The sequence below is a fragment of the Narcine bancroftii genome, chromosome 1, assembly GCF_036971445.1.
Source record: "Narcine bancroftii isolate sNarBan1 chromosome 1, sNarBan1.hap1, whole genome shotgun sequence".
Taxonomy (NCBI): Eukaryota; Metazoa; Chordata; class Chondrichthyes; order Torpediniformes; family Narcinidae; genus Narcine; species Narcine bancroftii.
Window position 1 is genome coordinate 251,185,244 of NC_091469.1, and position 18,370 is coordinate 251,203,613.

At 45.7% G+C, this 18,370-nt stretch overlaps 1 protein-coding gene across 1 annotated transcript in view; it reads left to right on the forward strand.

The window, feature by feature from the left end:
- The window catches only part of LOC138741244 (prostatic acid phosphatase-like), a 74,304-nt gene that overhangs the window by 41,427 nt on the left and 14,507 nt on the right, over positions 1 to 18,370 (forward strand). Inside the window, exons 7-10 of the mRNA XM_069895005.1 lie at positions 526 to 658; positions 5,066 to 5,157; positions 11,780 to 11,886; positions 14,606 to 14,781. Of these exons, the coding sequence (XP_069751106.1) occupies positions 526 to 658; positions 5,066 to 5,157; positions 11,780 to 11,886; positions 14,606 to 14,781 (508 nt within the window). The remainder of the gene's footprint in view (positions 1 to 525; positions 659 to 5,065; positions 5,158 to 11,779; positions 11,887 to 14,605; positions 14,782 to 18,370) is intronic.

Sequence of the window (18,370 nt, forward strand, 5' to 3'; positions counted from 1 at the left end):
AGACTGCTGAGCAATGCCTGACACCACACCTTTCACTGCTGCATGTCAAAGGAAATTCTGAGGTAAGCCCTACTCTGTGCACAAGACTGAGCAAAATTAAGTCTGTCAACCAGCATGAAGGCTGCGCACCTTGCATTCAAATGCCCATCTTCCTCTCCCTCTGCTTGACCTGAGCTCCCTCAATTGTTTCCCTCTTTTCACTACTCAATGCCTTTATCCTCTCTGTTCCCTTTCTTTCGTAGGTTTTGAAGTTAATAGGCTGCTATTAGTTCAAAATCATTCGAATCAAACTTGTTCTCATTGATTGCAGGATGGCTTTGATTGTTGGCCTCCAACGCACTGCACTTTATCCTGTTGACCTATATTTCAATACACAAAATTGCTGGAGATACACAGCAGGTCATACAGCATCCACAGCAAATAAAGGGGTTACCCTTTCCTACAGCACCTTGGTACACTGTTCTTAGCCCAGCATCAGCAGACTTTCAAGTTAAACTAACTTGTCTTTCGATCCTTCCTTGGCAGAAAACCCACCATTTCTCCCTGCCTTCCTGGGTGACACAAGAGGTGATCACTGACCTGAGAGAACTGAATGGCTTTGGCATAAAAATTCTCTTTGGACTTAACAAGACACAAGAGAAATCGCGGCTGCAAGGGGGTGAGTGAGTGACAACTGAGGGGAAGGCTCGTTCGGAAAATGGTGCCAGAGCAAGTTGATGTTTGGCAAGCTGCTGCCAACAGATCTTCTCTTTGCGGTCCCTCTACTTCTCTGCCCCTCCAAACTAACCCTGTAACAAATACCTGGGGGAACCTGTCTAAGGAGAGTGAAGGAAAGATGAGGGGAGACATCAGAGGTAGTGGGTGCCTGGAATACGTTGCCAGGAGTGGTGGTGGTGGAGGCTGGTAGAATAGGGACATTAAAAAATCTCTTAGCTAGGCACAAGGATATATAAAAATGGGGTTATGGGTGTGAGGTAGGGAAAGATTAGATTGTTGTGGAGTAGGTTTACCTAAGTTGACACAACATCATGGGCTGAAGGGCCTGTACTGTACTGTTCTATGCAATTCATCCTGATATGTAAGCAGTGGACAAACTGTCTAATGCCATTCTCTGACAATAAAAATGTTAATAGGCCGGGACACAGCATTCCTGAGAGAAAGTTAATAAATATAGTTTCTTAATTACACATTCCTGACCAATATACTGCAGATATTGAACCTGAATCATCCTTAATGCCTGATTTATTTTTAGCTGGTACTTGTAAGGAAAGTTCTCGATTTCACTGTCACTATTTTCTGGAGTTTGTGAAGAATCGTCACACTGTATTTTAGTATCCCAGCCAACAGATTCCCTCGGACGTTAGTAGGGGTGAAGAAAGCAAACTTGGAAGGCAGAGGGAGCAAAGATAGGAAGGGGAGGGAGGAAATCGATGTCGTGGTACGATTTAGTTCATTTATACTTTAATTCCAGAAAGACTCTTGTCAGCAGTGGTGTTGTGCAGAGGAAGTAGGTTGGTGGAAGACCATCTCAATCGATAACAAGTGGGAGGCTCGGTGAATGAACTTGGCCTCCGAGCATGCACCTCTGCAAGTGTTGACTGTATGCTGCAGTGGGAGCGATGAAGGCTGAAGGGTTTTCAGTTAGAAAATCTCAGAGAAGATGGGCATTATTGATGAAATCCCCTCTCCCCTCCAATAGCCTTTGGACATCTTGGGAGAAATGTTTGAAGATCGAGATCACACACCCAGTACAAATCTCTTGGTCCACCAAGCAGGATATTGGTGTCCTCTCCCTTGGGAACATTCCCTGCATCCGGGCTGTATTTATGTTGGAACAAAACAGCAAAGCACTCAAAGTGGGTAAAGCAGCATCTGTGAAGGCAAATAGAAGATCGATGTAGCAGGTCAAAGCGCTGCATCAGGGCTGAGAATGTAGAGGGAAGGCGACCAGTGTATAGAAGTGAACAGAAGCTTGCAGGTGATAGGTGGAACCAGATGAGGGGTTCATGATGGGGGCCAGGGGAGTTTCTGTGGAAATGAAGGCTTAGAGGTGACAGGCAGAAACAGATGATGGGTAAAGAAATTAGGCACATAAAGCTGGGTAGAGGAGAGGTTAACAACAGGCTGGAAGATGGTGGGGCAACCAGATAAAGGAAAGTTGACGAGCACATGGAACCAGGTGGGCAAGTCAACACAAAAAGTGAAGCAAGTGGGAAGAAACCCAGATGGATTAGTATATGGGTAACAGGCAGAGGAGGTGAGGGATGGAATAGTAGCTAATTAAACTAGGGGTTTCAACTATTCTGATATTAACTGGGATGATACCGGCAGTACTGGTATTCTGAAGGACAGAGAAGTAGAGTTCTTGAAATGGAATCCAATTTCCAAGCCCGGTAAGACAGTGAACAGTAGTCGAGTATATCAGGGAATGTAGGGAGCTATTTGGCCCTTGGAGACACTCAGCAGGTCAGGAAGCAACTGAGGAAAAAGGAATAAAGTGAATGTTTCAGTTCAAAAGCTTTTTATCAACATGCAACAATAACTTTTATTCTTGCTCCTTAAGTACCTGCTGTGTATTTTCAGCATTTTCTGATCTTGTGTACTAAACAAGTAGTTATAATTTTCTATGAGATACCCGTCATACTCCTGGCACTCCACTGAATAAAGGCCCAATCTGCTCCATCTTTCCATATAGCTCAGGCCCCTAAGCCCTGACAACATCCTTGTAAATCTTCTCTGCATCCTCTTCTGCTTGGCATCATCTGTCCAGTAGCACAATGACCAAAAACTGAACACAATGCTCCTAATGGGGCCTCACCAACATCTTGGACAACTGCAATATGACTTCGATACTCTGATTGATGAAGGCCACTGTACCAAAAGCCTTCTTGACTACCTTATCTTCCCGTAACACCATTTTCCAGTTACTTTGTACTAGTATTCCTTCTGCTCCACAACATTCCTCAGATCCCTCCTCCTCACGTTAGACCTCCCAAAATGCAACAGCTCCCGTTTCTCTGATTTTAAAATTCCAACACCATTCCTCTACTCACCAAATCAATCAAGATCCTGCTGCAATTTTTGGCAGTCGTCTTCACTATCTACAATGTCAGACACTTTAGTGTCATCTGTAAACTTTAATCGTGCTAACTACATTTTCATCTAAATTATTAATCGGTTTTAACTCCTGCTGAAAATAATATGAATGTGGGAGTGGAAGGGAAATATTATCAGGGCCATTTATGACATATCTATGTCAAGTAATTTTTTTTAAAAATCTACAGTGCATCCATATGTTACAGCATACAGCACCTGGTCGGCCAGGTGACACAAATGTGCCCTTATGGAATTCACAAGCCACCTACAAAACATTTAGGATGTGGAACAAAAATGTATCCTTCCCCAACATTTGTGGATGAAAATAACTTCATTAACACAAGGTGAAAGAAACAAATTTTGTCGATGGTTTGTATTATGGAAAATTGCAATAGGAGTCTCTTTCTGGGGCTACTACCTCTCTGCAATGTGGGGTGTACTATACTTGGGCTCATCTCCAGTTTCCAAATCTCATCCATGGTTTCCAATGAAAGCGGTTACTGGAAATCTGACCTCCCCCCCGCCCCCCCAAAAAAAAAATGCTGGAACTCTTTAGCAGTCAGGCAGAATTTACGAAAGGAGAAAAGGGGTGAATGTTGCACCTCAGAGAGCCTTCTCAGAATTGGGAAAGATAAAATGGATTAGTTTTCAATCACAGAGTATGTGGTTGAAAAAATGTAATATCTCTGATTCGATGAGAAATAATTACTTAGAACATTGAATTACTGAGACAGTGTATCAGCTCCTATCTGAGCACCGATATGGATCCGTTCCAATTTGCCTACCATAGCCACAGGCCTACGGCATATCACTGGCTCTACACAAAGCCCTGCGACACCTGGACAGCAAAGCAGCAAAGATGCATAATTCAGAATGCTCTTTATCAACTACAATCATCCCTTCAAAATTGATCAGCAAACTCCAAGACGGTCGCAGTGTAATTGGATCCTGGATTTCCTCACCTCCACACTCCAGTCAGTGATGATTGGTAACAACATCTCCGCAATCTCCATCAGTATCAGAACACCACAGGGCTGCATTCTTAGCCCCTGCTCTACTCGTGATACACCTTTGACTGTGTGCCTTGCTATGACAATACCATTTACAAATTCACTGATGATCCCACAATAGTGGGTTGCAAAAAAGGGGATGATGAAATGGCATACAGAATGGAGATTGAAAACTTGGCTGAGTGGTGCACCAACAACAACGACTTCTTGAGTACAATTTTTTACACTACCAATAAGTCGTCATTCTGCCTCGCCCACAGGAAAAAGAATTTCAGGATTGTATGTGATGTTTTGTGTATACTCTGACAATACGTCTGAACTTGAACCAGATTATGCTTTGACTGTGTTAAGTGTGGCTAATAGCAGGAATTGTCTGTGTTAAGTATGGCTAATAGCAGGAATTGTCTGTGTTAAGTGTTGCTAATAGCAGGAATCTGTGACATGCTGAATACATTGAGTACTGGGAAAATAAAAATTGAGCTTGAATGATATTGTCTGTTCTGATGCAGACAGAAAGATGAACTAAAATTTTTGAATTTGATCTTGAGCAACACATAAATGTGCTGGAGAAACTCAGCAGGTCACTCAGTATCCATAGGAAGTGAAGGTAACCGATGTTTCAAACCTGAGCCTTTTGGTATTGTCGACCTTGAATCCAGGTAGAAGATGAGTTGTGCCTTGAGTTCCTGTTGGATCCAGACAAACAGGTCAGAATTAAAGTGTTGAGTCACTCCTGCGGACTGAAATGCTCGTTCACATGGTCTGTTCACTCCAGTAAGGTTTGCTGCTGTGTTCCCAATCTGTTTGGTTATTTGTTATCCATCCCCAGTGTGACACTGTTTTGTGTAGTCCCATTTTGCAAGTTCAATGATTCTGCATCCTGTACCCTTCAAAGTCACTGCACTGTGATGAGGCCCTGTTCCTTGTGGCCTCTGTCTGACGCTTTGTTCTTGTTCCAGGTTTGCTCCTCAAACAAATCCTGAGAAACATTGATCAAGCAATAAATGAGTCTACTCCCACTCCACGCCTCAAGTTAATCATGTACTCAGCGGTGAGTCACTCTAGATTGCACCACGGTGGGGGAGGGGCAGAATGGAGATATGACAACAATTCAAATCAACGGGCAATCACAGCAGAGATCATACGAGCAGAGATGCTGAAAAGCATCCAGGTACAGTGAGCTATCTATCCCTTTGCCTCTCAGATTTCCCAGTGTATTATCAGAACTTGCATGATAAATGGGAGCAGGAGGAGAGCACCTGGCCTGTCGAGCTTGCTCCTCCATTTGATCGCAGCTGATCTGGCGCCCGGGGAGGTGGGAGGGAGTCCTTGCTGTGGCCCTGCTGCAGTTGCCAACTCTGTGCTTTGCCCATGTTTGAAGCAAGAGTTGAGCTGATTGAGACCTGAGAGATGTCAAAGAACAGACACTGATTGTCTACTGTCGTCCAACTTGCAAGTGGGAGGGCTCAGAAGCATTTTGTTTGAAGCTGGGAGATAGTTATTGTCACACCCTTAAGTACAATGTTCAAATGCACTGAAATTCAAGTCTGATATTCCATGTACTAATATCAATGCAGTGATAGAGGCTGTTTTGCAAACAGACCAGTCAAGATCTTATATAAGACAGTACAAAATTTCAAGTTTATACCATCTGACTACATGTTCTCCCAGATGAAACAGCATTTCTCCAGACCATGGTGCACACAGCACAAAATAAACACCTATACACGAAAATACAATATAAAATAAACATATTTCAGAATAAATTCTGAGAAACGTCTAGAATGTACGATGAGCTATATATCCTTTTGCCTCCCAGATTTCCCAGTACTGTCACTGGTGTGGACCTGTGGGGAGCAAAGACATAGGTCCATCTGCCCAATCTGACTGCCGTCAGGTCTGTACAGACTTTAAACAGCCTGTTAAAGGGGCTGATGTGGTCTACTTTAAAATCCCGCAACCATGGGATCTGGGCCCAAGATGGCGGCGCCTGTGATCAGCCACGAGGGGTTGAAGACTCCACAGAAGCAAAGCACTGATGCAGGGCACCAGAAAACAGGGAGACCATCCCTTCTCCCCTTCCTGATTTGAGAAGGAGAAGCAGAGGAGATGACCCATGGGACAGTTAACACGGCAGCAGACCTGCGAGGAGTTCTATGGCCGAAGGACACACGGGTGGTGAACTGTTGGTGACTCAAGGCGAGGAACCAACGTGGGCTGCTAGGGATTGCAGACAAGGGACTCCACCAGTCTGTGGTCTATGGAGACTGGCTGAAGTGGTGCCAGGTCTCGAAACTGAGATGCGAGAGGGTGCCAAGGATACTGGAGGTTTCCTGATTGTGTTAGAGGTTTGCATCTGGAGATCTGTTGCTGATGGTTTGGACTGAAGCCTCTGTGGCTGCAGGAGCTGTGGGAGTGGTAGAGGCGAATCCACCAACACACACTGACTCTGGGGGGCCTCTCTTTTGCTTCTCTTTGGCTGTAAGGGCACTGGCTAATAACTGCCGACAGTGAATATGTCTGCCAATAAAGAAAATTTCATGTAATATCACATTATTTTGCTTTATTACATGACAATGATCTTGAAATGCACACCAAATAATTTTGTTGTCTCCATGACAGAGCCATTGATGTGGAATGGATGATAGGCAACTTCATTGGGGTATATAAGATTATGAGGGGTTTAGATAAGGTGAACTACCAGCACCTTTTTCCCAGGTTGACAATCTTTCTTTGGCTTGGCTTCGCGGACGAAGATTTATGGAGGGGTATGTCCACGTCTGCTGCAGGCTCGTTGCAAGGGAAAATTGGTTGGGTGTTGACAATACAGTAGCAAAGAATATACCGTATGTTTAAGATAAATGAAGGAAAGTTTAGGGGTGGTGTCATAGGTAAGATTTTTACACAGAGAGTGGTAGGTGCCTAGAATTCATTGCCGGGGTGGTGGGGGAGGCTGGTACAATTGGGTCATTCAAAAAAACTCAGATTGGCACATGAATGTGAGACAAATAGAGATTATGGAATAAGGTAGGGAAGGGTTAGATTGTGGAGTAGATTTACATAAGTTAGCACAACATCGTGGGCTGAAGGGCCTGTACTGTGCTGGAATATTTTATATTCTATGTTTATAATCCGAATTTGACAGCAGCTTGTATCATCAAAAGGCCTTAGAGAACACTGAAAGAAACCAACTGTGCTGGTGTTGCTCCAATTAGTAAAGGGATAGAAGCTGTCAATGCTGGTGCTATAGAGTAGCACCAATAACCTCCACTTCATTGCTCAGTTTGGATCTTGCCAGGGCGACCCTTTTCCAGACCCCATCATAGCCTTGGTCCAATGTGGAGCAAAGAGCTGAATTTCAGAGGTGAGGAGAGTCAGCATTTGACCAAGTGTGGCATCAAGGATCCCTGGGTGCACTGAGGTCAATGGGTGTCAAAAGCATGCAGTGAACTGGAGGAAGTCAGTGCAGCATCCATGGGTAGAAACGGCCAGTTAGTGTTTTGGGTTGGGACAAGTAAAAAGAGGGTGTATCATGACAGCTTTCTTGAACAGAATGTTGTGATAACTAAAAGGGAACATGCTATTTCAGATCTGGTCCTTGCGCAGTGAGACAAGTAAAAGGTTCAAGATTCATTTTATTATCATAGTAATAAAATACTGTCAAATTATATGAAATTTCTTTTTGCCTGCTGCAAGGCGGACAGATTCACCACTGACAGGAATTGCCTAAGCCCCTCTTATAGTCAGAGAGAAGCAAAAGAGAGGGCCCCCAGTGTCACTGAGCGTATGTAGATTCGCAACCACAGCCACACAGTCCAGTCTAAACTATTGGCAACCCGAGCTCCAGATCTGAACCTCCGATATGGTCAGGGCCCCTTCAGCGCCCTCCGCACCTCCTCGCATCCCGGTTCCGATACCTGGTTCCCCTCCAGCCAATTCGAGCCAGTCTCCAGCAGCCCGCAACTTCTGCGGATTCCTCACCTCGAGTCGCCAGCAGCCCGACGCATGCTCTGGCCGGCCACTGTGGCCACCGTCTCCGCTAATCGTCTCCTCTGCTTCTCGCTCTCAGATGGGTGGGGGGAGGGTGGTCTTCCCATCCTCTGGGGCCCTGCTCCAGTCCTCTGCTTCCCCAGAGTCTGAAGCCCCTCATGGCTGCTGCCAATTAATAGGCGCCGCCATCTTGGGTGCAGACCTGCGGTCATGGAATTTGAAATAAAAACCCATGTTGGCTCCATCAATGCACATTCAGAGCCGATAGCAGTTGACTGGGCAGCTGCGGGAGCGCTGCATCTCCGTTCCTTTGCTCCTTCCAGGTCTGCACCACTGGTAGAACTGCTGCTACAGTTCTACAGTGGCTCTGGCAGTGCCAGCATTGTAGAATGAAGTCATAGCTATGGATCCTCTCAGAAAGAGTCATCACACTATAAGTGAATTTCTCATTCCGATGGAGGGTGAAAAATAGTAAGATTCTCCTGCCTAAACAAGGTATCAGGTAGAAGAGTCTGGGACAGGCTTTAATGGTGGGACTGTTGAAGAAGAGTTAAATATTTTCAGAGACTTTTCACAGTCCTCAACAAAGGTATACAGGTAAACCCCGCTTTATGAATACTCCCTTTACAGAAATTTGTTTATACAGAGAAACCCATGTTTGCTTTTACGAAGATATTATAATCTGTTTATATTGAGTTTTCACTTTTATGAAAATTGCCTTCAATACTCATCAATGGGGTCTTCGCTTTACAAATTTTTGGATTACCGACGGTTTCTCAGGAACGCTGTACCTTGGTAAATTGGGGTATGCCTGTATTCCAGAATGATAGGGAGGGCATGTCTTCAAATTAAAAGCCCATACATTACAAAGACATCAGGAGTAGAGAAACTAGAAGATAAGATAAACTTTATAAATAAACAAAAACCACAAAGCAAGCAATCCAGAAAGGAAAGATAGATGATGAAAGTAAAATCAAATGGTGAAAGTTTTTATAAATGTATAAAGTGGAGAAGGATGGCTAAAGTCAACTTGGGTCCCTTGGAAGACAAGGAGCGGGAATTAATGGATAATGTGGAAATGGCCAAAGAAGAGGATGGATGGCGAAGAGTAATGCTAAAGAGGCAAATGAAGGTGAGGACCTGAATGTAATCGCTATTACTGAAGTGGTAGTGCTGGGTAAACTAGTGGGCCTAAAGGAAGACATGTCCACTTGTCCTGATGCAATGCATCCCAGGATACGGAAAGAAATGGTAGAAATATTGGTGAGTGAATTTGTAATAATTTACCGGAATTCTCTGGACTCTGGGCAGATTTCAGCAGACTGGAAGTCAGCAAATGTCATGCCACTTTTTTAAAAAAAATACAAGCAAGGAAGACAAAAACCAGGTAACTATAGATCAGTTAGCATAATTCCCAAAGATGAGGACATGCTTGAAGCCATCATTTTGGAAGAAATGGCAGACATTTCTGGATAGAAATTGCTCCATCAGACAGAGGCAGAATGGACTTGGGAATAGGAGGCCAGGTTTGACACATTTACTGGGGAGGCGAGGTGGATAGAGGGGAACAGGTGAGTTCCCAGAAGGTGGTCAATACACTACTGCATAAAAAACATCCACAAGGATGCACGGAGAAGAGGGGTTATTTATTAGCTTGGATAGGGGATTGGTTAACCAATAGAAAGTTGGCAGAACTGGGCATTTCTCTGGTTGGTAGAGTGCCAGAGGGGTGGGTGTTGGGCCCACAACAGTTCATGATATAAATTGATGATTTGGGGGAAGGGATCAAGTGTACATAATGAAGTTTGCCAATGAGACTAAATGAAGTGGAAAAGCAAATAGTGTAGAGTACACTGAATCTGAATCTGCAGAGATTCTGTGATAAGTGAGTGGAAAATAAAGGCCAATATGCTAAAAGCTCTCCACACCCCTAAATATGAAGAAAAAATAGTAAATGGGATTATTATTTAAATTATGAAAGATTGTTGTTGTGCAGAGGGACTTGGGAGTGCTTGTGCATGAATCACAAAAGGTTGGTATGCATGTGCAGAAGGTCATCAAGAAGTCACATGGGATGTTGGCCATTGCTAGAAGGATTGAATTTAAGATCAGGGAGGTTCTGCCACAACTGTACAAGATACTGGTGATGTCGCACTTGAGTACTATGTGCTGTTCTGATTTCCAGGATGTACCTATTGGCTTTGAAGGCAGGGCAGAGGAGGTTCACCAGGTTGGTTCCTTGAGAGGATTAGCCTGTGAGGGGTGATTGAGTCATGTGGGAATGTACTCACTGGAATTCAGAAGAGTAAGTGGGGATTTTAGGCAAGATGGATGCAGAAAGGTTGTTCCCAATGGGAAGTGATCCGTGAATGGAACCTCCAAAATTTAAGAAAGTAGATTCTCTCCCTAAAGAGGCAGGAGATCCTGCTTTATTAAATGTATTCAAGACACAGAGAAGAAGAATCAGGAAAATTAGGGTTGTGGGGAACAGGCATGTACATCCACGGCCATGATTTTGTTGAATGGCAGAGAAGGTTTGGCGGGCCGAATGGCTGACTCCTGCTCCTGTTTCTTATGTCTTTGGCTTTGTGTTCTGATGATGTAGATGAAGGAAAGAAACTAGAGGTGATAGGGTAAGGGAGAGGTATGAGAGGTGGAGGTACAGGTAGAAGGATAAACCATTGGGAGCAGGTTAGTTAGAAAAGTAAATACAGATGGAATTAGTATAACCAGGTGGAGGTCGTGAGTTACCTAAAACTGGGGAAAAAAATCAATATTTATGCCATTTAAGGCTGTCCAGGAGGAATATAATGTGTTATTTCTCAAGTTTACATTTGGCCTCACTCTGACAATAAACAAGTCCAAAGATAGTCCTGGCAGTTGGGTTTGGAAGTGAAGTGGTTGGCCACTGGGAGTTCCTTGCTGTTGCAGCAGAAGGAGCCCACTTAATAGACACACCATCCATCACTGTAAACATTTCTTCTCTCCATCACTGAGGCTATTGTTCATGCCAACTCTAGGGGCAGGTACTATTGCAACATTTAAGAAACATTTAGATGGATATATGGATAGGATGGGTTGATAGGGATATGGGCCAAATGCCAGCAGGTAGGACCTTTTGGTTAGTGAGGGCACATTGTGCCAAAGGGCCTGTTTCCATGCTATGGGACTCTCAGTGGGAGGGTGAACTATAGAAGGTAGGGTAGGATCACATTGGTTTTGGTCTTGATAGACCATAAGGAGTGGCACAGTGGTGAAATTTAGTGTTGCTGCTGCCTCTGTTCCTGGCCCCTAGTGCTGTCTCTGTAGGGTTTGCAGGTTCTCCCTGTGATCCCCTCCCCTGCATTCCCCCCACCCCACCCCCCCAGGTCCTTTGAATTCCTCCCACATTCAAAAGACATTCTGGTAGCTTTATTGGTTGTTGTAAATTGTCCCTAGTGTGGGTGGTGACAGGATAATTAGCAACACACAGGGGACCTCAGAGTTGAACTATGAAAGAAAGTGGGGAATGGGATGAAAGGGAATGCTATCTGCATTAGATAGACTCCATGGACCAAACATCCTTCTGACAGGAGGACTATGAGCATCAGAGCCCTGGCTGGAGGAGAGTGACTTGAGGGATTTGCCAATGGTGGAAGAGGGGGTTTGGAGTACAGTATCTAATTGTAAGAATCTTTCAACAGCACGACTTGACGATAATTGCTCTACAGATCGCACTGAATGTGTACAACAATATGATTCCCCCATACGCTTCCTGTTATATGTTTGAGCTGTATCAAGAGGATGACGGGTAGGTGTTGCCTCCTCTTCTACCAATGAATGGTAGATTAGATGGTATTTAACTCCATAGAACATTACAACCCAGAAAACAGGCCCTTCTAGTCTGTGCCGATTATTCTGTCTCCTCACACTGACCTGCACCCAGACCGTAGCCCTCCATACCCCTCCCATTCATATACCTGTCCAAATTTTTTTTAAAGGTGAAAATTGAACCTGCATTCACTTCAGCTGGCAGCTCATTCTACACTCCAACAACTCCCTGTGTGAAGAAGTTCCCGTGAATATTCCCCTTAAACCTTTCCTCTTTCATCCTTAACCCATGTCCTCTGGTTTGTATCTCACCTAACCTCAGTGGGAAAAGCCTACTTGCATTTACTCTGCCTATTGCACTCATAATTTTGTATACCTCTATCAAATCTCTCATTCTTCAGGGAATAAAGTTGTAACCTGTTTTATCTTTCTCTGCAACTCAGTTCCTGAAGTCCCAGCAACATCCTAGTAAATCTTCTCTGCACTCTTTCAAACTTATTGATATATTTCCTGTTGTTAAGTGTCTAAAACTGCACACATTACACCAAATTTGACCTCACCAATGTCTTGTACAACATTACCATTATGTCCCAACTCCTTAATACTTTGATTTATAAAGGCCAATATGCTAAAAGCTCTCCACACCCCTACCTGTGGGTCGACTTTCAGGGAATTTTGTATCTGTATTCCTAGATCCCTCTGTTCTACCGCACTCTTCAGTGTCCCACCATTTTCTGTGTGTGTCCTACCTTGGTTTGTCCTTCCAAAATGCACACCTCACACTTGTCTGAATTAAATTCCATCTGTTATTTTCAGCCCATTTTTCCAGCTGGTCCAGCTTCTCTGAAGCTTTTAAAGCCTTCCTTGCTATCCACAGTGCCTCCAATCTGCCAACTTGCTGATGGAATGTAACACATAATAATCCAGATCATTGATATAGATGGCAAACAACGATGGTCCCAGCACTGATCCCTGAGGCACACCACTAGTCACAGGCCTCCAGTCTGAGAAGCAATCATCCACTAACACTCTCTGATTTCCCCCGTATTGTCAATGTCAAATCTAGTTCACTATTCACTATGAATACCAAGTGTCTGAAATTTCCTGACTAACCTCCCATGTGGGTCCTTGCCAAAGGCCTCACTAAAGTCCATGTAGACCACATTCACAACCCTTCCTTCATCAACCTTTTTAAAACTCCCAAAGATTGGTTAAACACGAACTGCCACACACAAAGCCACGTTGACTATCCCTAATCAATTTCTGGCTATCCAAATATTTTGGGAGCCTTTTTTGTTAGAAACAAAGAACAACATGAGCAACCCTCCAAACCACTGGCACTTCAGTAGAAGTCCAAAAATTCAGGCTGCTCGAGGATTGGGTCAGTATAGATTTTTGGATTTTCCAGATTCTAAGGGAAAACTTTTAAAATTCAAATTTAAGGAGGAATAAAGAAGAGATGAAATTTTGAGAGTTTATTCATTAGCAAACACAGCATGCTTCATTTATCAAAACGAGCAGTTTTAAAGAAAAATAAAGTTGCTCACTCCAAATTCTAATTAATTATTTCAAGTTTGTCACTAAATTTCAACATGTTCTTCTTTCACTTCACACCACAAAGTTTATCTACCCTGAGTCAGAACACAAGTAATTGGCGCTGGAGTTGGCTCCACTATTCAGCCAGATCATGGGTGATATGGCCATGGACTCGGGTCCACCTACCTATTCTTCAATGAGGCAGGCTTTACTGCTTCCTTCAGCAGAGAATTCCACAGATTCCACATATTGGGTGGCACGGTTGGCGTAGCGGTTCACGCTGCCATCAACCTGGGTTCAAATCCGGCGCTGTCTGTAAGGAGCTTGTACATTCTCCTCGTGTCTGTGTGGGTTTCTTCCCACCTTTCAAAATGTAATTGGGTTGTAGGTTAATTGGGGTATTTGGGCGGCGTGGGCTCATGGGCCGGAAAGGCCTGTTACCGTAGATTCACAATTGCCTGAAAAAGTAGTTTCTCCTCATCCCTATCCTAAATCTGGCCACTAAATCTTGAGGCCACGTTCCCAAGTTCTAGCCTCACCTGCCCTCCCTGCTTCTATCTTATTCGTTCCTTTCATAATTTTCTATGATTTTACCCCTCTCATCACTTTAAACTCCAAAAAGTATACTGCAGTCCCATACTCAATCTCTCCTTATAGGTTAATGCTTTCACCTCTGGAATCAACCTGATGAACCTCAGCAGCACTACCTCCAGAACCTTTCTCAGTTGAGACCAGAACTGCATGCAGAACTCCATCTGTTCCCATCTGTCCTTCCCCATCTTTGTCCCCTTATCAGGTTCCAGCACCTGCAATCTTTGTCTCCACATACCACTTCACCCAGTATGACTCTCTTCCACCTGACCATTTTTTCTGTTACCTCACTCCCTGCCTCTGTCCATCATTCTTCACTCCTCCCTATTTACCAGTCCCCCACTCTCCATGTTATTCCCAGCTATTTTTGGCCTGAAATGTCTGCCATCCTTCGTGATGATGCTTAACCCACTGAGTTCCTCCAGCAGATTATTTATTACCTGGTTGATGGGGTCCAAAGGTTTAAGCATGAACACAACAAAGCCTCCAACCGAGGTTCCGATGTGGATGGAGTTGTCTCTTCATTCAATTTCTGTAAGGGTCCCATTGAACAGAATGTCTTGCCTTTCTAGGTCCTACACACTGGATATGTATTTCCGGAACCAATCTGATTCAGAGCCGCACCTTCTGACGCTTCCAAAATGTACGGAGCATTGTCCCTTACAAGACTTCATTCGAATCACCAAACACCTGATCACTGATGACTGGACTGAGGAATGCAAGATTTCCAGGGACACCCGACAAACAGGTAATGCAATGGAGAAGACCAGGAAACTATCAGCAGCATGTACGTGGGGAATTCTCTTCCCCCACCCCCACCCCCACCTTCCTGCTGGCACTTGCCTCATTCCTGACTTTCAGACGCTTTTCAAAGTGGTCTTCCTCTCCTCGGTTTGCTCTTTCGAGCAACCCCAGGGTTGATCCGTGTCCGCATTTGTTCCCTATGGGTGCTCAGTTTTCCTCTCACCTTCCAAAGAGGTATGGGGTTACATTTAAATTTAGACATAGAGAACGGAAACAGGCCCTTGTAGACCATGACCCCATGCCACCCAATTGACTTAAAACCCTGGTATATTTTGAAAAATGGGAGGAAACCCACGCAGACACAGGGAGAACATACAAACTCCTTATAGACAGCGCCGAATTCAAACCTGGGTCACTGGCAATGTTTTCTTTCTTTGGCTTGGCTTCGCGGACGAAGATTTATGGAGGGGGTAAAAAGTCCACGTCAGCTACAGGCTCGTTTGTGGCTGACAAGTCCGATGCGGGACAGGCAGACACGGTTGCAGCGGCTGCAGGGGAAAATTGGTTGGTTGGGGTTGGGTGTTGGGTTTTTCCTCCTTTGCCTTTTGTCAGTGAGGTGGGCTCTGCGGTCTTCTTCAAAGGAGGTTGTTGCCCGCCGAACTGTGAGGCGCCAAGATGCACGGTTTGAGGCGATATCAGCCCACTGGCGGTGGTCAATGTGGCAGGCACCAAGAGATTTCTTTAGGCAGTCCTTGTACCTTTTCTTTGGTGCACCTCTGTCACGGTGGCCAGTGGAGAGCTCGCCATATAACACGATCTTGGGAAGGCAATGGTCCTCCATTCTGGAGACGTGACCCACCCAGCGCAGCTGGATCTTCGGCAGCGTGGACTCGATGCTGTCGACCTCTGCCATCTCGAGTACTTCGACGTTAGGGATGAAAGCGCTCCAATGGATATTAAGGATGGAGCGGAGACAACGCTGGTGGAAGCGTTCTAGGAGCCGTAGGTGATGCTGGTAGAGGACCCATGATTCGGAGGCGAACAGGAGTGTGGGTATGACAACGGCTCTGTATACGCTTATCTTTGTGAGGTTTTTCAGATGGTTGTTTTTCCAGACTCTTTTGTGTAGTCTTCCAAAGGCGCTATTTGCCTTGGCGAGTCTGTTGTCTATCTCATTGTCGATCCTTGCATCTGATGAAATGGTGCAGCCGAGATAGGTAAACTGGTTGACCGTTTTGAGTTTTGTGTGCCCAATGGAGATGTGGGGGGGCTGGTAGTCATAGTGGGGAGCTGGCTGATGGAGGACCTCAGTTTTCTTCAGGCTGACTTCCAGGCCAAATATTTTGGCAGTTTCCGCAAACCAGGACGTCAAGCGCTGAAGAGCTGGCTCTGAATGGGCAACTAAAGCGGCATCGTCTGCAAAGAGTAGTTCACGGACAAGTTTCTCTTGTGTCTTGGTGTGAGCTTGCAAGCGCCTCAGATTGAAGAGACTGCCATCCGTGCTGTACCGGATATAAACAGCGTCTTCATTGTTGAGGTCTTTCATGGCTTGGTTCAGCATCATGCTGAAGAAGATTGAAAAGAGGGTTGGTGCGAGAACACAGCCTTGCTTCACTCCATTGTTAATGGGGAAGGGTTCAGAGAGCTCATTGCTGTATCTGACCCGACCTTGTTGGTTTTCGTGCAGTTGGATTATCATGTTGAGGAACTTTGGGGGGTATCCGATGTGCTCTAGTATTTGCCAAAGCCCTTTCCTGCTCACGGTGTCGAAGGCTTTGGTGAGGTCAACAAAGGTGATGTAGAGTCCTTTGTTTTGTTCTCTGCACTTTCCTTGGAGCTGTCTGAGGGCAAAGACCATGTCAGTAGTTCCTCTGTTTGCGCGAAAGCCGGACTGTGATTCCGGGATAATATTCTCGGCGATACTAGGTATTATTCTATTTAGTAGAATCCTAGCGAAGATTTTGCCTGCAATGGAGAGCAGCGTGATTCCCCTGTAGTTTGAGCAGTCTGATTTCTCGCCTTTGTTTTTGTACAGGGTGATGATGGTGGCATCATGAAGGTCCTGAGGCAGTTTTCCTTGGTCCCAACAAAGCTTGAAAAACTCATGCAGTTTGGCATGCAGAGTTTTGCCGCCAGCCTTCCAGACCTCTGGGGGGATTCCATCCATACCTGCTGCTTTGCCACTTTTCAGTTGTTCGATTGCCTTATATGTCTCATCCTGGGTGAGGACCTCATCCAGCTCTAGCCTTATGGAGCTGGAGCAGGGCGGAATCTTGGACTGAGCGGTTGGCACTGAAAAGAGATTGGAAGTGTTCTGACCATCGGTTGAGGATGGAGATCTTGTCGCTGAGGAGGACTTTGCCGTCTGAGCTGCGCAGCGGGCTTTGGACTTGGGGTGAGGGGCCGTACACAGCCTTTAGAGCCTCGTAGAAACCCCTGAAGTCGCCAATGTCCGCGCTGAGCTGGGTTCGTTTGGCGAGGCTAGTCCACCACTCATTTTGGATCTCCCGGAGTTTGCACTGAAGATGGCTGCATGCGCGACGGAAGGCTTGTTTCTTCTCTGGACAGGACAGCTTTGTAAGGTGAGTCTGGTGGGCAGCTCGCTTCTTTGCCAGCAGCTCCTGGATTTCCTGGCTGTTCTCGTCGAACCAGTCCTTGTTTTTCCTGGAGGAGAAGCCCAGTACCTCTTCAGTGGATTGTAGTATGGTAGTCTTCAACTGATCCCAGAGGGTTTCAGGGGACGGGTCCGTGAGGCGGGTTGCATCGTTGAGCTTTGCTTTGAGGTTTGCCTGGTGGTTTCCTCTCGCTTCGTCTGACTGCAGGTTTCCAACATTGAACCTCTTTCTGGGTGCTTTACTGTTCCTGGGCTTTGGCTTGAAGTGAAGGTTGAGCTTGCAGCGAACCAGCCGGTGGTCAGTGTGGCATTCCGCGCTGGGCATGACCCTGGTGTGGAGCACATCTCGTTTGTCACTTTCTCGCACCAGGATGTAGTCCAGGAGGTGCCAGGGTTTGGATCGGGGATGCATCCAGGTGGTCTTAAGGCTGTCCCTCTGCTGAAAAAGGGTGTTTGTAATGACAAGCCGCTGTTCTGCGCAGAGCTCCAACAGGAGGCGCCCATTGTCATTGCACTTGCCGACGCCATGCTTGCCCAGGATTCCTGGCCAGGTTTCTGAGTCTCTCCCTTGCTCGGTCGAGTGAGGCAGGCGGAGGCCCCGATCCGGGCAGAGAGTGGGAGGCGGAGGCCCCAGTCCGGGCACAGGGAGAGCTGCGGCGGCCTCGGCCCCGGTCCGGGCGAAGGGTAACAGCGCTGCAATAACCGCTTTGCTAACCGTGCAACCTTAATAGGTTAATTGATCACGTGGGTGCATTTAGGCAGAGTGTGCTTGAAGGGCCTGTGGCTGCACTGTATCTGAATTAAAGATAACCGCAGAAAGTGATTGTTGAATCTGTGGGTCTTGGAGGTAATGAAAGGAGTTCATGCAAGATAGAATTCTGGGGTGGCCCAATTCAAGCTGCCAGAGCGAGATCACTCCAAGTCAAAAGTGCTCCAACTTTGGCATTTGGCGTTACCGAACAGTGTTCCCAACCTGGTG